Source organism: Babylonia areolata, chromosome 7 (genome assembly GCF_041734735.1).
Source record: "Babylonia areolata isolate BAREFJ2019XMU chromosome 7, ASM4173473v1, whole genome shotgun sequence".
Lineage (NCBI taxonomy): Eukaryota > Metazoa > Mollusca > Gastropoda > Neogastropoda > Buccinidae > Babylonia > Babylonia areolata.
The window spans coordinates 49,006,717-49,028,015 of record NC_134882.1 but is presented as its reverse complement, the minus strand read 5'-3'; the positions used below and the strand labels follow the sequence as shown (position 1 = coordinate 49,028,015).

The 21,299-nt window shown below is 43.5% G+C and overlaps 1 protein-coding gene across 1 annotated transcript in view; it reads left to right on the top strand.

Moving 5' to 3' along the window:
* The window catches only part of LOC143284291 (uncharacterized), a 35,604-nt gene that overhangs the window by 8,589 nt on the left and 5,716 nt on the right, over positions 1-21,299 (top strand). Inside the window, exons 2-12 of the mRNA XM_076590991.1 lie at positions 4,703-4,884; positions 5,979-6,138; positions 10,018-10,193; positions 11,391-11,466; positions 12,172-12,340; positions 12,968-13,095; positions 14,337-14,496; positions 15,380-15,513; positions 16,097-16,225; positions 18,580-19,695; positions 20,798-21,100. Coding sequence (XP_076447106.1) covers positions 4,703-4,884; positions 5,979-6,138; positions 10,018-10,193; positions 11,391-11,466; positions 12,172-12,340; positions 12,968-13,095; positions 14,337-14,496; positions 15,380-15,513; positions 16,097-16,225; positions 18,580-19,695; positions 20,798-21,100 — 2,733 coding nt within the window. The remainder of the gene's footprint in view (positions 1-4,702; positions 4,885-5,978; positions 6,139-10,017; positions 10,194-11,390; positions 11,467-12,171; positions 12,341-12,967; positions 13,096-14,336; positions 14,497-15,379; positions 15,514-16,096; positions 16,226-18,579; positions 19,696-20,797; positions 21,101-21,299) is intronic.

Here is a 21,299-nt window from a genome sequence, read left to right as displayed (position 1 = left end):
GTACATTTTATTTGTATTTGTCCATGCTACAAAGAATTACGGTATCATTATTTTGGATCAAACACAATTAATGAAGAGCAGTTCAGTGATTTAATGCAATGCCCTGATGTAATGTCAATGCATAATCTAGCCCATTTTGTATTTTACGCTGAGAAAAAGCGTGACATATTGATGGAGCTAATCAAATGATTATTTGCTGTCCCTGTTCTAGACGAATATCCATACAATGCAGTGCAGGTGTGAGCCGCAGGCCACAACAATTCAAATGAAGGATGCATCGCACGCGCGTGCGCGCTGTGTGTGTGTGTGTGAGTGAGTGAGAGAGAGAGAGAGAGAGAGAGAGAGAGAGAGAGTGTGTGTGTGTGTGTGTGTGTGTGTGTGTGTGTGTGTGTGTGTGTGAGACTTATCCACTTGTCAGCGAAGTAAATTGTAGGTTTGTGTAATCAGAGTCCAAGCAAAATTGTAATGTACTAGAATACTGTCTGTTATTGTTGACTATGTTAGGAGCCTGATGACTTATGAACATTAAACCATCTGGAATCTGGAATCTGGAATCTCTCTCTCTCTCATGTGTGTGTGTGTGTGTGTGTGTGTGTGTGTGTGTGTGTGTGTGTGTGTGTGTGTGTGTGAGCGAGTTTGAAGAAATTCAATATCAAAGTTCAAATCCACAAGACATGTCATAGTATTCAGATCTATATTAAATTGTATGATATGAATAATATTGATTCAACCCACACATGTTCTGATCTTGATTATAAAGATTATGTCAAGTTGACAGGATCTGTTGTTCAGGATAGCTGTGTTTCAAAGGCGTGTGACACTGCCTGGTGTCGTTTTCGTAGTGCAGGCCCGGGGTAGTCTGCTGCTGATGCAGAAACTGAGCCAGTGGGGAGTTGTCAGATTGGTCAGTTTTGAGGGTGGATGGCTGACTGACTTCATCAGTGGTTGCTGTCTATGCCGTTGTTGTTCTTCTTCTTTCCCTTCTCTACCGCCTTCATGTGGTGTCGAACACAGTGTGTAACGAGCATCGTCTGCTACAAGCATGACTGACATCAGTCTCGGGGTAAATGACACCGCATTTTGCCATCTAATTTTATAGTTTTAAAGTTGATATGAAAATTGAGTATTTTGTTAAACTAATAACATGCAGAGCCAAGTACGAGTACTTCTAAACGTCGTATGAAGTGAAAAGGACTTCATTTTGAGAAAACTGAAGACTGGATATTTTTTCGTTTCATCAAGGGTATTAACTCTCATGGTTTATTATTTTTAACTGTGAATTCCGACTGATTTTGTTTATGTTTTTATGGCAGTTTGGGGCATAATCCAGTAAGTGATGAGACGTTCACAAATCTGTCTCTGAATAAATATTTAACGGTTTCCTTCTCCAACTTTCCATCACATGTTATCGTGTATTGTTGATTGAATATTGGATTGAACGGGCAGGTCAACTACTTGAAACAAAATGTCGCCCTTCGATGTTGCGAGCACGCGCTTTGAATATGTATAAATATGTGTGCGCAACTGATTTTTGCCCATGACCTTCAGGGCTCAGCTAATAGATCTATAAAGTCCACTCGTAGTATTGATTTTAGTATTTTTCCGAAAAAGACCACTTGGGCGAATGAACATAGTGAAAGCCCTGTACACTGAGAGTAAAACACACACTTTTTTATGTATTGAGTATAATTTTAAAATGTAATATTTAAGATGAGAAAGATCAGTTTATAGCAAATTAACCCACCTAGCATTAATTACATATTGATTTCCCCTTTTTACTATCTGCACCAAAGACTTGCAAAATAAATATAACTTCCATGCTTAGCAAAAGAAGTTCCTGTTTGAACAAAAAATGTTAAAAATAACTGCTCTTGTTGTTGTGTCAGAATATCAGATCAAAGTGCCAAGTTTACAGAATAGAAAAATATAAATATAACAGTAAATTCAGTTTGCATATAATTTGGCTTCTTTTAAAATATTTTTTGTGCCCATCCCAGAGGTGCAATATTGTTTTAAACAAGCTGACCGGAAAGAACTGAATTTTTCCTATTTTTATGCCAAATGTGGTGTCAACTGACAAAGTATTTGCAGAGAAAATGGCAATTTTAAAGTGTACCACGGACACACAGACACACACACACACACACACACACACACACACACACACACACACACACACACACAACCGAACACTGGGTTAAAACATAGACTCACTTTGTTTACACAAGTGAGTCAAAAACAACAACAACAACAAAAAACCTGGGATGTTCGCATCTCCAGCTGGGCTAGTCTGGCTACTGTAACACAGCCTCAGCCTTTGACACACTATTTTCCAATGGCTGAGAAGGGAGAATGGGGAGATGGACAAAAAGCCAGGAATTCAGTTGAGTTGGTGCTTCGCCCGGGCTTCGACAACTCAGTTAAAGGCAGCTGGGGAGTAGGAAGAGAAGGCAGAGGAGGGGATGGCATTCCAGATGCGGATAGTTGAGGGGGAGAAGGAATGCTTCTGAAAATCGGCAAGAGAGTATGGGACTGATAATTACTATATCGGGGATTTGGCTGGAGAGTACCCTCGGATGGTCGCAGGTCAGCGAAGCCCTTGTCAAGTTTGTACATCAAACATCGCCTTTGCACTTTTCCTGCCGCCCTGGAGAGGTTCCAGCCTGAACCCAGAGACGAATTTTAAGGCACTGGAGCTAGGGCTGAAGTCTGTGGAGACTGATGCAGATGCGTGGAGGGGGTGAGAGGCGGGGGTTTAGAATGACACTGGAGGTAGGGGGTGTATGGACGCTACGCAGGAACAGGCCGAGAACAGAAACGGACACCACCACCACCACTGCCAGCAGCGTCATTATACTCGCTCCAGCATCATCATCAAATATAGAAACAATGCTCAGTTTAGGTTTCCCCGACATTTCCGTAGTGAGTTCCTGTCAGGGTCATAGTGTCGGCGGAATCATGGAGCCTCTCACGTCACTAAAGGGACCTAACCACTGCCTCAGCTTGAGAGAAAGTGACTCACGACCCGCGAGCAATTGTTGAGACTGAAACGTCCATCGGGGGAAATTCTGGGACGTGCCCCCACCCCCACCCCCATGCTGTTTCGTACCCCCCTCCCCCCAACTTCCCCCCCCCACTCCCCCGTAACCCCGACTTCACCAAAGCACACGTCCCAAAACGTCCCACCCCCCACCCACCGTAACTTTGTTTTTCATTTTCTGGCGTGCCCGTGTGTGTGTGTGTGTGTGTGTGTGTGTGTGTGTGTGTGTGTGTGTGTGTGTGAATATGTAAATGCTTGTAGCTGAAGAAAAAGCAGCTGCTACTGTGTGGAACAAAACGCTAAATATAGACAGCTCCACTGGTTGATTCATCTATTATTTATCTACTCATTCAGTTATTCATGTATTCATTTATAAGATTTGTTTTAGTTTAGTTAAGTTTTTGGCATTTCATTTCCACTTCCTGTTCTCTTTGGACACTAAGTGTTTTGGGTGTGGGTCGGGGGGTAGGGGTGGGGCTTGTCAGCCTGTCTAAGAAAAACTCATTGTATCTTGAGAGAGAGAGAGAGAGAGAGAGAGAGAGAGAGAGAGAGAGAGAGGAAAAGTTAATTGAATGCTTTTAATGTAATGAGACTTTAATGTTTATAAACCATAAAACAATACATGCAATTGTCTATATTGCAAAATATTTGTTTTTGAAAGAATATAACTTTCTTTAAAAAGCCCCCTCCCACACCCACCCACCCAAAAAAAACAACAACAAAAAAACACACAAAAAACAGTTCACTGTCGTTTGAGAGATTCCAGGCCAGATGCTCACTCATTTTTATCGCGACAGTGATGGCTGTGATCAGCAGGGAAAACAGTGTGCCAGCACGTGGTGTCTTGTGAACGAAGCACGGCAGGCATCAGGTTGCTGGGCACCTCCAGAGTGACCCAGGATCTGCGAACTGCTGACACGAGGACTGTGGCGGACGAACCTGGGTGTGGCTGTGTCTGGGGCAGTTTGGGACGAGGGAGGGGTGTGGGGGTAACACGTGCACGTTTGGGGAGCAAAACAAAACGAAAAGACGTTTACAGACCAACCGAACAAAACGAAAACAAAACAACAAAATAATTTAAAAAAAATGTAAAAAATTTAAAAATTAAAAAAAAAGAAAGAAAGAAAAAGAAGTGTTCTAGACTCATGTGAAATAATCTAAAATATGGATATTTATTTAGAACATTGATACTGCTGTAAAGGATATGCCTTCAAGATGATGCGCAAGAAACTGCCTAAAACATTGTGCAGAAAACAATACACAATGGCAGATCAATACAAGAACAGTTCTTTATTGTCTGATTGGTGTTTTCCTGGATCGCTGCTGCCATTTTGTTTGATATTAGATCAACATTTATAATTTTTTTTTTTTATTGTGCAGAGCATCAAACTAAAAGGATGAAAGACAAATCTTATACATACCTGCAGATAGTAAGCTTGAGAAAGTGTGGACGGGAAGAGGGCTAGTGAGAGGTGGGAGGGGCTACTTTAGGAAGAGGTAGATTTTAAGGCCAGTGTTGAAACAGTTGAGCGCAGAAACATTAGGGAGCAAGAGGTAGATATCTCCAAGTCTTCTAATTAAAAGACTAACAAACTGATTATAGAATGAATCCCCGTTTTAGTGAGTGAGTGATTTGTTAAACTGACCTGCTTTTGTTTTCAGCCTGTGACTTGAACACAACAGCTCTCCAGGGTACAATCCATTCCCCCAACTTTCCCGGGAACTACTCCAACAACCAGGTCTGTGTGTATATCATCACAGCACCTCCCGGCTATCAGATTACACTGACCTTCACCGACTTGGACCTTGAACCTGCTCGGTCGTGCGTGTTTGACTTTGTAGAGGTGAATAGATATTTTCTTTTTCATTGTTGATTCAACTTTTCCCTCGAGCCTTGGCAAAATTGCCATTCACCAAATGTCATTATCTTACCGTTCATGTGATCAATCCTCCTCTTCCACCTCATCACAACCATCATCGTCACCATAGCCACTGGAATATCAATAGCCTATCCAACGTGTACAGAAGAATTTCAAATTTACACTATACGTCTTTATTGAAAATCAACTGGCTTGATATTGCGTATTCTCACAATTTTTGTCACATTCAAAATCTTTCTGAACATAAATTTGTCACTCATTGTGGAGTCAATGTAGACACCATCTTTTCTGAAAAACACGTTTATACACAGTATATATCGCTTTTGTGAAGTTGTTAATACCTACAGTTTCATTTGGTGGAATAAAACAAAATATACTACACAACATCTTTTTTCAGACACAGCCGAGGCTTTATCGCATTGTGATAGCAGAGCAAGTCCACACCATTATCATTCAATTTTAAACGAAAACAAAACATCTACACAATTATCAATAGGCCTATTATGTTCATGTTTTACTGAATCGTTGAAGATCTACAAATATAGAAAAAAAAAGTGATGAATCATGATAAGATTAATTTCCCTTACCTTGACAAGTGCAAATCAAAGAACTCAGTGCCTACTTATAAAATTACGGTTATCAAAAACGAAACAAAAGTTACTCTCTCACCCTCTGCTATACCCACGGACAATCTTGCTCTTGATCGTAAAAAAAAAAACCTCCATTATTTTTTTCCGCAATTGATATTTATTATCCCTCATAAATGTCCATTTGGCGTGACTGTTGTTAACAATTGTTTATACACCTTTCTTTTCCAGAAATTTCAGTATATTCATTTTTCTGTATCTGGTAAAGAAAAGGAGTATGCTAGTGATGTATTCAGTGTCCCCATAACAAAATCAGGTTTTATGGTCAGTGACAGTTACCTTTGGTAATCTGTAGCTACATACCCATCGTGAACGATGCCTCTTATGTATGGGCCAAATTGTGTTTAACTGATGTCCGTGTGTGTGTGTGTGTGTGTGTGTGTGTGTGTGTGTGTGTGTGTGTGTGTGCAGATTCGGGATGGCCGAGATGAAGATTCCCCTAGAATTGGCCCGCCTCTGTGCAACACGTCAGTCCCGGGTCCAGTGAGGACTTTTGGAAATCAGATGCGGATCAAGTTTGTCTCAGATTCATCAAATACCCGACGTGGCTTCAGAGCAACGTTTGTTTCAGGTTGATATAATCTCCTTGTTATCCAGTCTTTGTTGTTGATCTGTCTGTGCTCTCTCTGTCTCTATGTCTCTCAGTCTCTCTCTCTCTCTCTCTGTCTCTGTCATTCTTTCTTTATCTTTGTCTGTCTGTCTGTCTGTCTGTCTCCCTCGCTCTCTCCAAATTCTCTTTCAGGTTCTCATTCTCCTCTAGGTATGTAGTGTTATAACTATCAATTTATATTCCTGATCGTATAACCATTACTCAAGTCAGTTATAATGTGCAAATTGTACCGATATAATGATTTTGCCTTTGGCTTATTCCTTATACTGTTTTCTCTTCGAAGGTTGCCGGGATGGAAAAACAACAACAAAAAACGAAAAGCATTGTCTTGCCTAGTGTATAGAATAACCTCCAGAAAACAGAATTCAGTTTATTCAGTTCAGTTGATATAATTCTCTTCAGTGAAGTTGAGTTAAATGACCCATTGGCTGGAGTCTTAAAAGTCAAGTTATACAGGGTTGTTTATCATTATCATCATTATTATTATCATCGTCAGTTTCCTCTTCTTTGATTTATTTTACTTCATTTGTTTATATTACACCCTCATATGCTCATCGCACACCCCCTTCCAACCACCAGCCTCTCCACCTACCATCTCCGTCTGTCTGTCTGTCTGTTCTGTCTGTCTGTATGTCTCTCTGTCGTTATTTCACACGATCCCTCTCCTAAGATGTACATACATTTCAAGAAAGATAACTCTTACACTTCTTCTTCTGCGTTCCCTAGCCACGCTAGACTTTCAGTTCGGTTAGGACGGCAAAGTCCGCGGTCCGCCGCAGGGACCCCGCCGGTGCCCACAGTTTCTCCTGGAGATCCACCGAGCTGGGCCATGCCTGGTGTCTCAGAGCGTTGAAGGTGGGGCAGGACTGCAGGCTAAGGGAGGGGGTTTGTGGGCCTGTGCCACAAGGGCACTGGTCAGTATATGATATCTTCAGACGGAAGAGATGGGAGAGGAGCTGACAGTGTCCCGTTCACAGTCTGAAGATTGTGACATGTGGCGCTCTGTCCAGCTCATGGATGCCGTCTTTTTCGTCTTCCGGCCCGACGTCCTGACGTAGGCACCATGCTTTCCTGAGGCTGTTTTTCAGTATCGTCTTTGCCTCGCTGTAGGACACTGGGTGGGCTGGCTGCTCTAATTTGCTGCCTGCCTTGGATAGGCGGTCCGCCTCTTCATTGCCCCCTATGCCACAGTGGGAGGGGATCCACTGCAGCACCACAGCAGTTCTCTGTATGAGGAAATTCAGTTCTTGCCTGATGTTTCTTAAGATCTGCTCTCCTCCTAGCGCCTGGAGACTCTACAGGATAGATTTGTAGTCAGTCAGTGTGTCTCCCTGGCTGAAAGTCTGGGCTGCGAGTAGCAGACCACAGGCCTTAGCACGTGATAGACTGGGTGTCTATAGCCACTGACATGCTGATGGTTTTGCCTGATGTTTCTTAAGATCTGCTCTCCTCCTGGCGCCTGGAGACTCTGCAGGATAGACTTGCAGTCAGTCAGGAACACTGTGTTGGTGGGTAGTGTGTCTCCCTGGCTGAAAGTCTGGGCTGCGAATAGCAGACCACAGGCCGTAGCACGTGTAGATTGGGTGTCTATAGCCACTGACTTGCTGATGGTTTTGCCGTCAGGGAATCCAGTATACACTCCACTTCCTCCGTTCTTCACTCCCTCTTCAGCAGACCCATCTGCGTATGCTCTTGCCCTGGTACCGGGAGGGTATTTTGTGCTTAGTGCTTCCAGAGTCAGCGAATTTAGTTCAGCTGCTATGTGGTACTCCTTGCTCTCGACACCTGGGATGTTCAGCATGATGGCTGGGGTGTGTGCCTGTCAGTCCTCATAGTCTTGGAGGGATTCAGTTGGCTGGTTGGTTGCCGACAGAGGGTGGTGGTGTTTCCTCTCAAGAGCCTTATGTGGATTGGGCTCTATCGCTTTAGTCGTTTCTTTGTGTGGACTTTCAGTTTGGGGAGAAGGGGCCGTGAAGGGAGTATCTTCAGTTTTTGCATTTTGCCTCAGGAGTTGTTGTTTTTTATTTTAATTTATTATTATTATTATTATTATTATTATTATTATTATTATTATTATTATCATTATTATTATGTTGTCTCCTTTCTTCTAGTGAAAGGAGGCCTGTTGTTTTTTTATTTCCATTGCTGACACTGGAATGGTTTTCATGCCGCCTGTGATGAGTCTGAGGCCAGCATTCTGTGTCTTGGTCAGGCTGTCGAGGCTGGTCTTAGCAGCAGTTGACCAGGTATTGGCGGCATATTCCATGTGGTGTCTGACTGTTGCGTTACACACTATGTTTGGTATTTCTGTGTTGGCTCCCCATTTTGTTCCTGCCAGCTTCTTCATCAGGGCCATTTTCCTGAGACTTCTGCTGTGCATGGAGCTAATTTGAGGGGTCCAGGAGAACTTTCTCTTACACACATTTAGCTTCCCTCGCAACAATCTGCCGTTCTACACAACAGCTTTCCATTTATTCTTCATCTTCTTTCTTCAGGTGAACACCTTCATCTTTTTTGAAGATAACATCACACTTAAGAAGGGACACCCCGGAAAGCAACAACAGCAGCAACACATTTAGGTTTGGTGTTGGAATGTCTCTACCGAGAGTGCACAACTGCTGCACTGTCTGTGAGCACATTCCACTCCGGGATGGTTCTTGGAAGGAAGGAGTATTTGCGGTACTTCTTTCTGCAGGAGGGGACAGGGTAGGACTGGGAGTTGGTGTGGCGGGCTCGACGTCTACCAGGAACTGGGGACGGAGCGCACTGGCTGTCTATTGAGACCAGTTTGTTGTGGAACCTGTAGAAGTTTGTATGGTATGCCTTTTGTCTTCTACTCTGCAGTGTTGGCCATTCCAGGTTGGTCAACATGTCGTCTGCACTGGAGGTTCTTGTGTACCTTTGGCACACCCACCTTGCAGCTCGACCTTGGACAGCCTCATAGCTCATGATATGCTTGTTATGAGGGTCCCAGACTAGGACTGGTCGGACGAATGTCTCGTTAGCCCTGTCCTTCGCTTCCTTTGTATTTATCTTCAGGGTCCTCCTGAGAAACCCAGAGTTCTGCTTGCTCGGTTAGTGATGATGTGGATGTGAGGCTCCCAAGATATGTCCGCTTCAGGGGTGATGCCAAGGTACTTGGTGGTGGTAACCTCTTGCAGTGGTTGGTTGTGGAGAACTATGTCATGTTCCACTTCTATGTTATATTGTTTTGTCTGTAAAAGGCAGATCACAATACATCGCTTCCTAGTCTCGTTTAGTGTTGTAATCTGTGTCCGTTCTCCGTCCATTCGGTGAGTTGAGTGCTGTCCAAGTAGTAGTTCAGTTCATTTCATTTACTTAGGGAGGCGTCACTGAATTCGGACAAATCAATGTACACTACACAACATCTGCACGTGCTTAGTAGAATAGTGGTAGTAGTAGGAATAGTGGCAGAAGTGTTGGCACATGTTTTCCTTTCCGCTCCACTGTGTGACTAGCCTTGTTGTGAACACTGCTCATTCCGTCGTAAGGGGAAAGCAGTGTTAGCTGTAGTTCTGCGCAGAACTAAGGTGAAGAAAACAACAGAACAATATCGACAACAGCTTGGAACCAGTTAAACAACCGTAAGGCTTACTGAATTGTTCTGTTAACCCTGGCCAACGTACACTTAGGGAATAGGCCTCAAAGTCACGTCCCCGTGCAATTGTTAGTGACTGCCCCTTGGGACAGCAGTCCTGGAGTGAATTATCTCTGCTACACTATGTTTCACAACACACTGAATATTATGTTTGATTTTAAAAGCAGTTAAGAAAGCGCTAAACAACTAAGACAATTTACAAATCATGAATATTCCCACAGCCAACCTCCAGGCCCCCTTCATCCTCCTGGCCAGCAGTGTCCAATCAGATGGAGGCAGAATCATTCGTATTGACGTGGAGACCAGAAGCTACTGGCCTGTTCCCATGAAGGATACTTTGTTTCAGCCCATAGCTGTGGATTATGACCCTGTGGAACAGACCATCTACTGGACAGAGGTGAGCTATTGTATGCCTGCGCCGGAGGGTTACAGGAGTCAAAATGCATCCTCATATTCCTGTCAAAATGGTGAACACATTATATATATATATATACACTCTTTGTAAATTTTTGGGTTTTTTAGTGACGTTTTCTCGGAAAACTAGTGTGTGGAAAGCAATGGGGATGCAAGAGTTTTACAAAGGTTTCTTGGATGAGTATGTGTGTGTGTGTGTGTGTGTGTGTGTGTGTGTGTGTGTGTGTGTGTGGTGTATTTGTATAATTTCAGTCATACTTGCTGTCCTTTTTGGCTGACATTCTGAAATGATAAACAGAGGCGAGGTGTGGATAATGCAAGCTTCATCACAGCTTAACAGCAAGTGCTGGGGCACTCATCCTGATTTAAACTGGACGGTGCAAACCATCTTTGACTGGTGGTAAAGTGGTTTTGTAAAATTATGGTTGACTCTCTACCTCCTTTTCTTGCATGTTTTTTGTTCTCTGCAAAACATCTATTCAAATATATGAAAGGAGGATGGTGTGGGGAAACAGGTGGCAGGTGATAGGCGAATTGAAGTTATTTGAAATTTTCATTATTTTGAGTAGAGGTGAGGGGGAAGAAAGCAGATGAATTAGAATGAGGATGTGTCACTGTTTATTTGACAATGATAACATTCATTCTAAACTCCCTGACAAATAGAACGATCTCATGTTCTTACTGTAAAATTAGAATGATTTCTCCATCCGACACTAATGTGAAAGGTACATGACTAATATTAGCTTTGATAAGGTGCATTTATTTCCGTACTATGAATATAACAAAGATCCAGTGATGTTGAGCAAGGCATGGCCTGCATGATTACAGTTGTGAGTGTTTATATGTAACAGCTTGCTGTGAGTGTAAAGGTTCACTTGATACATCGTTGTATATATGGAGATTCATGTGAGTTGTTAAATGCACATGTAAATGAACACATGTGTTTCCTTCTGTGAGTGTGAGTCACGTCCGATGTGGTAAATTGCTGGGAGTTTTATGACCCTGCTTGGTGTGAATGTTAAAGCTCATGTGATGACTGCCTGAAAATGCAAGGACACAATGATCATATATGTTTGCTGTGGATGTACAAACTCGATATCATAACTATGCAGTTGTATTATTTGTTTTTCCCTGCTGTACTGTACTGTACACAGAAAATAACCAGTTGTGCTCTAACCAGGTGGGGCTACGCAAAGGCATCCGAGGGTCCGCTCTCAATGGAAGCGGCACACACTCAGTGCTCAGAACTGGCAAAGGTCAGTATCCATCATGTTCCTGTGATCTGACAAGTTATTTCTAATGAGAAGAATAATAGTTGCTGCTTTTGAACAGTTGGCGTATTGTCCTATTGTGGTTTTGTAATCAACAGAGCCAATGTATTTATATTACCTCAGACAAGGAGTATGCTTTCACTTTCATGTTTCTTTGTCTGTCAGTGGGATAGAATGTGCAAAATGTTAAGGCAGACTTTCCTTTAATTTTGTGGAAGTCGTGGCTGTAGGCCAAGGCCAAGTGATCAGATTTTTATAATGATTTGGATATCCAGGTCTTGGGAAGTTTTGAAGGATCCTTCACAATAATGAGAAAAAGCAAACTGTAATGGTTATTGTGATAATGAATGATGGATTTCCATGAAACTTTCAGGAATGGTGGGCCATCGGATAACGACAAATAAAGATCCTTGCTTTTTTTGCAAGATGCTTTTGAAGTTGTCAAAATTTTAGTTGTGTTCTCTTCAATGTGTATATATAAAGTATATGCATTTTTTGTTGAAAGACAAAATCAGAAATTATATTTTTCAAAAATAGGATTCCACGTTAAAAACGAAAAGAATGGAAACAATGCTTTTTTTAAAACATTGAAACAGTCAACATACATTCAGTGCTTCAGAAGAATGCATTTTTTTTCTAGAAAGGCTTACTTATGTCAACAATTTCTTTCTGACTTAATGCTATCTTCAGCTTCAGTTATGGATGGGCTGGCCGTGGATCCCCTGTCCAGACTGATCTTCTACACAGACTCAGGGAGAGATTTAATCGCCATGCTGACCATGTCCACGTTTGCCCACAGGACCATCATCAACACGAGTCTGGACAAACCCCGAGCCATTGTGCTCAACACTGCTGATGGGTGGGGGATTTATGTTGTTGCTGTTGTTGTTGTTGTTATTGTTGTATTTGCTGGTTAGTATTGCACTCTTGATAAACAGGCCAGGGGTCCCCACCATGTAAAAATGAAGTGTTACACCTGTATGTTTTCATACATCAGTCACGTAATATATCAGTAAAGAGCATGATAGAATAGAAACTAATGGACTGGCATAAATCTCTCTCTCTCTCCCTCCTTCCCTCCCTCCCTCCCTCCCTCTCTCTCTCTCCATTGCTCAGTGTCAACATAGTCTTTGTAAAAAGCGTAGTCAGCATGACAACAGAGGAAATGGATGGCTGCGGACTATGACAATAGTGCTCTCACCTTGTGCAGAGTATATGTGTATATATCACATAAAGAACAATGGAAACAGTTGATAACATGATGGCAGACTTTCCATCATCTCTATGGTCAATTTTATTGGGGAAGACATGTGAACATGACTGAATTTAGTAGACTGGATTTCAATGACTGGATTTGATACACATCCTTGCGTCTTTGTAGGGCTCTAAAAAAAAAAAAAAAAATGGGCTTATCTTTCCCTTGCACACATATACCTCGTGTGATAGACTTCTGGATTTCCCACAAAACTCCTGTTTGTGTGTGCAGGGTAATGTTCTGGACGGACAGGGGATCAGCCCCGAAGATAGAGAGAGCCAACTATGACGGCAGTGACAGAAGGACCCTGGTCAGCACTGGACTCTATGCCCCAAATGTCTTGTCCCTGGATGTTCCTAGTATGTGATATAAGTGTTGTTGGAGAGAGAGAGAGAGAGAGAGAGACAGAGACAGAGACAGAGAGACAGAGAGATTTAAAACATGAGATTTTTTTTTTCGTTTGTTTTTTTGTTATTTGTTGAAAAGTCAGAGCGCCCTTCTGAATGGTTGGGAACCAACCGGTGAGATCTTTCATCCAAGAGTCTGTATGAAGGTGACTGCCATTTGCTCAAGTTACAGACAGACAAAAGAAATACATCACCAGTTTGAAATTTGTATAACATCCTTTATGGCATTAGTGGAGTTTTATAGAAATATTGCCTTATGATTTTTGACCTTTTGGTTATCCATTTTTGAAAGGAAATTATTGTCTAAATACATTCTCAATAGTACCATGTTCCATGCATTACTTCCCTTACCAATCTTCCTTGCTTCATTTGATTTGCATTTGTCAGTCTTGATAAGCTGATTCAAATTAAAAAAGTTCTAAAATATGTCGCAAGATCAGAGGTAAGGAGCGTAGGAAGTTTTATTGGACATGGGTTAAAGTGTTCCCGACAAACTTATTTATTAGTGATTGTGCACCTTTTGGGCTGTAAAGGTAGGTACTCCATTCTGGCTTTCAGAAAGTGTTGTGGCCTTTTTATTTTTATTGACTCACATGTATGTTTACACAACACGTACCTCCCCTTGTTGGAGGAAGGTGGAACAGCGGTTAAGACGCACATCTGTCAATACAGAGAGGAGAGTCCGTGAGGGTCTGGGTTCGAATCCCACTCTCACCCTTTCTCCCAAATGTGACTGGAAAATCAAACTGAGCGTCTAATCATTTGGATGAGACGATAAACCAAGGTCCACTCTGATGTGTACAGATATATATATATATATATATATATATATATATATATATATATATATATATATGGATTCAAGGCCTGACTCAACGTCTTGGGTTACGCCGCTGGTCAGGCATCTACACAGCAGATGTGGTGTAGCGTACATGGATTTGTCCGTATTCAGTGACGCCTCCTTGAGAAACCAACATTGAAATCGAAACTGTTATTCCTCTTCATGCACATGAAATACCTCACACACACACACACACACACACACACACATACACACGCGCGCGCGCGCGTGCACACACACACACACACACACACACACACACACACACACACACACACACAAATGCACACTCCATCACAGCAGGTAATACCACACACACCCTCAACCCTGTGCTCTGCCCATGGGGTTCCAGACAATCGCCTGCTCTGGTTGGATGCCAAGCTGGATACAGTGGAAGTGGTTGACATGGAGGGAAGGAAGCGGCGTCGACTTCTGCATGTAGGAAGTTCTCACCACATATATGGTATGACACGGCTACACGACGTCCTCTTCGTCGCGGTTTTGTTCCGAAGGTGAGCAAGGTTAAAAAAAAACAACTGACCTGCATATCTGTTACGCATGTGTGGGTGTATGTGTGAATGTTTTACATTTATTTGCTTATTTGTCATCATTGTTATCTTATTTATTTATTATTATTATTTTGTTATTATTATTATTACTACCTTTTTATATTATAATTATTATTTATTTATTTATTTGTGTAAACTTATCTATTATTTATTCACCCTTTTTTTTCCTCAAGGCCTGACTAAGCGCGTTGGGTTACGCTGCTGGTCAGGCATCTGCTTGGCAGATGTGGTGTAGCATATATGGATTTGTCCGAACGCAGTGACGCCTCCTTGAGCTACTGAAACTGAAACTGACCTGGTGTTGAGGCACAGGGGAAAGAGAACCACAAACTGCACAGGAGTAAGGGTGCAGCCGTGCTTAACACCACTGTGTATATTGAAAGGCTTAGAGGAGCTGCCCTTGTACTACAGTCCATGTTATTGTGGAAGGAATCCACCAGGCTGTGCAGGTTTGGTGGACAGCCTGTTTTGGGGAGAATGTGGAAGATACCCCAGCTGACCAGTTTCACTGTCTTGGTGAGAACCATCAAAATGATGAAGAGGGGCATCTTTTGTTGTTTACACTTCTCCATGTGTTGGCCGAGGGAGAAAATCATGGCCCTGCACTATGCTTTAGGCTTGATACATTCAACTAGCATTTGTAGGAAAGCCAAGATATACTTTACCGATAATGTTGAAGAGAGTTAAGCTTCTGAAATTATCACTGTCATTTCTTCCGTCTGGCACACAGCAAAGAAAGTGAAATAAAAACCAAAGCACATGAAACTGATAACATCTGCATATAGAAGACCTTTGTATGTAATCGTGTATGTGACTGTCTGAACAGGAAAAAAGAGGCACAGACACATATCCTTCGTTTTGATGCCAACGCCGCCAATATTACAAACTTCATAGCAATCGGAAGTGATATACATCTCAACGATATCCACGCCGTCAATCCCAGGCAGTATTCTGACAACAGTAAGCATGTCAGTCTGTGCAAAGCTCTGTGTGTGTGTGTGTGGGTGGGTGTGTCAGAGAGAGAGAGAGAGAGAGAGAGAGAGAGAGAGAGAGTGTGTGTGTGTGTGTGTCTGTGTCTGTGTGCGTGCGTGTGTGTATGTATGTGTGTGTGTGTGTGCATTTCAGTCTGTGTTGAGCTCTCTCTCTCTCCCTGTGTGTGTGTGTGTGTGTGTGTGTGTGTGTGTGTGTGTGTGTGTGCGTGCGAGGTGCGTGCGCGCGCGCGCGCGCGTGTGTGTGTATGTGTTGATTTTCAGTCTTTGTGTGTCTGTGTGTCAGTCCACCTTGTGTCTGACTATTCTGCAGTCAGTGCCTCCGAATGTGACACGCAGTCTTTCAGGTGGTGGTTTTACATCAACATAATATTCCATTGGTTTCTTGATTTGTCAGTTGATCTTTGGGAATGGTGAAAATGGTGAGAGGTGGGTCGTCTGTTGATGTAATGCCTGTTCTCTACAAGCGATATTACATAATGCTATAGATTTGTCTGTGTGTGAATGCGTGTGCTTGAACGCGTCACCTTTAGTCTTGTTGTTACGTTGTCCAGGTGTTAACGGATGTGGAAAGAACAACGGAGGGTGTGAAGCATTTTGCGTGCCGTTGCCAAGCAACCGCAGAAAGTGCATGTGTCCTGATGGGCAGACTCTGGCCAGAGACCAGCGCTCCTGTGTGGGCGGTAATGATGATAATAATATTATTATCATTGTTATCAATATCATTATTATTATTAGTTGTAGTAGTAGTAATGGTTATTTTTAATTGATATTAGTGTAAATGATAAATATATACATGAAATAAATTGAAAATAGCATAGACGTACCTGTCACATGACAACCAAGAAAGAAAACCAAGGTGCTTACAGTGAAGCATTTGATGCCTGCCAGTGCTGTGACTATGGATGGTACCAGTGAAGGTGTGCAGGTGAACTAGGGTCAGATGTTGTCACACCTGCCAGTGCTGTGACTGTGGATGGCACCAGTGAAGGTGTGCAGGTGAACTAGGGTCAGATGTTGTCACACCTGCCAGTGCTGTGACTATGGATGGTACCAGTGAAGGTGTGCAGGTGAACTAGGGTCAGATGTTGTCACACCTGCCAGTGCTGTGACTGTGGATGGCATCAGTGAAGGTGTGCAGGTGAACTAGGGTCAGATGTTGTCACACCTGCCAGTGCTGTGACTGTGGATGGCACCAGTGAAGGTGTGCAGGTGAACTAGGGTCAGATGTTGTCACACCTGCCAGTGCTGTGACTGTGGATTGCACCAGTGAAGGTGTGCAGGTGAACTAGGGTCAGATGTTGTCACACCTGCCAGTGCTGTGACTGTGGATGGCACCAGTGAAGGTGTGCAGGTGAACTAGGGTCAGATGTTGTCACACCTGCCAGTGCTGTGACTGTGGATGGTACCAGTGAAGGTGTGCAGGTGAATTAGGGTCAGATGTTGTCACACCTGCCAGTGCTGTGACTGTGGATGGCACCAGTGAAGGTGTGCAGGTGAACTAGGGTCAGATGTTGTCACACCTGCCAGTGCTGTGACTGTGGATGGCACCAGTGAAGGTGTGCAGGTGAACTAGGGTCAGGTGTTGTCAAACACATAGATAGATAGAGAAATATATACATGAAATAAATTGACAATAGCATAGACGTACCTGTCACATGACAACCAAGAAAGAAAACCAAGGTGCTTACAGTGAAGCATTTGATGCCTGCCAGTGCTGTGACTATGGATGGTACCAGTGAAGGTGTGCAGGTGAACTAGGGTCAGATGTTGTCACACCTGCCAGTGCTGTGACTATGGATGGTACCAGTGAAGGTGTGCAGGTGAACTAGGGTCAGATGTTGTCACACCTGCCAGTGCTGTGACTGTGGATGGTACCAGTGAAGGTGTGCAGGTGAACTAGGGTCAGGTGTTGTCAAACACATAGATAGATAGAGAAATATATACATGAAATAAATTGACAATAGCATAGACGTACCTGTCACATGACAACCAAGAAAGAAAACCAAGGTGCTTACAGTGAAGCATTTGATGCCTGCCAGTGCTGTGACTATGGATGGTACCAGTGAAGGTGTGCAGGTGAACTAGGGTCAGATGTTGTCACACCTGCCAGTGCTGTGACTGTGGATGGCACCAGTGAAGGTGTGCAGGTGAACTAGGGTCAGATGTTGTCACACCTGCCAGTGCTGTGACTGTGGATGGCACCAGTGAAGGTGTGCAGGTGAACTAGGGTCAGATGTTGTCACACCTGCCAGTGCTGTGACTGTGGACTGCACCAGTGAAGGTGTGCAGGTGAACTAGGGTCAGATGTTGTCACACCTGCCAGTGCTGTGACTGTGGATGGCACCAGTGAAGGTGTGCAGGTGAACTAGGGTCAGGTGTTGTCAAACACATAGATAGATAGAGAAATATATACATGAAATAAATTGACAATAGCATAGACGTACCTGTCACATGACAACCAAGAAAGAAAACCAAGGTGCTTACAGTGAAGCATTTGATGCCTGCCAGTGCTGTGACTATGGATGGTACCAGTGAAGGTGTGCAGGTGAACTAGGGTCAGATGTTGTCACACCTGCCAGTGCTGTGACTGTGGATGGTACCAGTGAAGGTGTGCAGGTGAACTAGGGTCAGATGTTGTCACACCTGCCAGTGCTGTGACTGTGGATGGCACCAGTGAAGGTGTGCAGGTGAACTAGGGTCAGATGTTGTCACACCTGCCAGTGCTGTGACCAGTGTAGGTGTGAAGAACTGGGGTCAGATATTGTCACACCTGCCAGTGCTGTGACTGGGGAGGGTACCAGTGAAGGTGTGCAGGTGAACTAGGGTCAGATGTTGTCAAACACATAGATAGATAGAGAAATAGAGAGAGAGAGAGAGAGAGAGAGAGAGAGAGAGAGAGAGAGAGAGAGAGAGAGAGAGAGAGTGTTTGAATAACGGTTTTATGCTGAAGTTACCTCATCATCATCATCACCATCTTCATCTTCTGTTCTTTCTCTCTCTCTCTCTTTTCATCCCACTCTTTCTGTCTAAACAGAGGCGCACACAATCGTATCAACCACGATGCCAACAACCACATCAACAACAACCAGGCCAACAACAACCACGCCAACACCAACCACATCAACAACAACCAGGCCAACAACAACCACGCCAACAACAACTACGTCAACAACAACCACGTCAACAACCACAACACCAACAACAACCACACCAACAACAACCACGTCAACAACAACCACGCCAACAACAACCACGTCAACAACAACCACGTCAACAACAACCACGTCAACAACCACAACACCAACAACAACCACACCAACAACAACCACGCCAACAACAACCACGTCAACAACAACCACGCCAACAACAACCACGTCAACAACAACCACGCCAACAACAACCACACCAACAACAACCACGTCAACAACAACCACGCCAACAACAACCACGTCAACAACAACCACGCCAACAACAACCACGTCAACAACAACCACGTCAACAACCACAACACCAACAACAACCACACCAACAACAACCACGTCAACAACAACCACGTCAACAACAACCACGCCAACAACAACCACGTCAACAACAACTACGCCAACAACAACCACGTCAACAACCACAACACCAACAACAACCACGTCAACAACAACCACGTCAACAACAACCACGCCAACAACAACCAGGCCAACAACAACCACGCCAACAACAACCACGTCAACAACAACCACGCCAACAACAACCACGTCAACAACAACCACGCCAACAACAACCACGCCAACAACAACTACGCCAACAACAACCACGTCAACAACAACCACGCCAACAACAACTACGCCAACAACAACCACGTCAACAACCCCATCTCTGACTACACCAGCACCAGCTGTCTTTTCCGTGCTCGTCACCACAGCCGACTCACTGCCCTTCAAAACGAATGGAGATGGTGAGATGGCCTTGACCTGTGACCCCGTCATGGCCGTCGACGTAGCGTCTTATGCCTGGAGCGTGCCCTGCAGGAGACAGACGGGGAACACGTGCGTGTTCACACCTCGCCCAGCAGAGGATGATGGGAAGACTGTCACGTGCACGGTAACGACCTCTGATGGCTGGGTCAGGTCAGGCGAACTGCAGATTGAACTGATCTGTGAGTAGTCAGTACACTGCTGGTGTGTTTGTTAAAACAACAACAACAACAACAGACTTTCTGCCTGTGAAAAGAAAGATACACACTTACAAATAACAACCTGAACAAGCTGCTGTTGCATTTTTATCCGTAAATACAAAACATAAGAAGACCACCTTTGTATTAGCAAGCAACCTGTGCTCTGTGAGAGAGAGAGAGAGAGAGAGAGAGAGAACTTAGCATCATGTGCTCAGCAACAAGTGGTGTAAAAAGTGGAATTGGTAGAATGACAGTAACGTATTAATAGGACCTGTCCATTTTATCCTGTTGTGATGTGGAGAGTAGAACGAGATGTCAGAGTTCATGGTCTTTTCTCGGCAGTTTGAAAGCAGTCGTTTTACTGTGTGCCTGTATATATTTGTGAAACAATATTGTCATTATCTTCTTTTTCTTCAACATCGTTTATCATCCCTATCATCATGCTCATTGTCATCATCTTTTTTTTTTCATCAAACCTCCAAGGCAAAAGGCTGTATTCTCTCACACAATTCTGTTGAAATAGAGATACTGAATTGTATTATCTAGTCATATCAGAATTTTAGTGTGGTCATTCCATAGCTTAGAAGTTCCTTCACATAGATTGGTTGTTTCATTTGCAGCATTAACTGCAATCAGTGAATGTCAAGAAAAAGTTGAAGCAACGTAACCTTGCACACACAAAAAAAGATAAAAGGCTAGTTTTTGGTCAGTGATTTTCAGTGAGAGATCGAGACAAGTGAATTGAAGCTGCATTTCTAACACAGACAGTGTTGGATGATGGCATCGCCGTTTCACATCATTCATTGGCTCACAGGTGAATTTACAATAGTTGTGTTCAGAATATAAAGCATCATTTCCTTTTAATCTATACATAACTACCTGCATTCTTAGTGGAGATAAAGGCATATGTAGACCAGCGTTGTGGAAGATGTGAATAAGAAGTCCGAAACGTTGAAAGGATTACTCTGTCATATAGCAACCTGTATTTTTAGTTTGCTGTTGTACACTTCCGTGGTGTATACTGCACACTTCATTGTTTCACTGTTTTGCCATGAGTGTACCACATGTCATTGTCTGTGCACAGACCCTCCTCAAGAGGCTCCCACCATCAACGGTCATTCCGACGACACAGTGTACCAGCAAGGAGACAGTCTGACCATGACCTGTTATGTCCACGGCGGCAAGCCTATAGTGTCGTCGGTGCACTTTACCTGCGGCGCCCATGAGGATACCACCCCGGACATCGTCGGCACGACAGAGGTACACAGCCTCCTCTCCATCGCTCCACTCACAACGGAGGATGACGGGAAGACATGTTTCTGTACGGCGAAATGGCAAGACACCGACTGGTACAAGCTGAGCGCCACGGCAGTCCTCAGAGTTCAAGGTAAGATTCATCATCGTCTTCTCCTTCAGCGTATTCATATCAGGGAGAAAGATGGCAGAATGGATTAGACGCTCATCTTCCAGTGCAGTGGCTAGGGGTTTGGGTTTGATTCCCGCTCTTGCTCCCAATTTTTAACTAAAAAAATCAAACTGAATGTCTTAATCAGATGATACGATTCAATATGAGGTGTGATTTCATG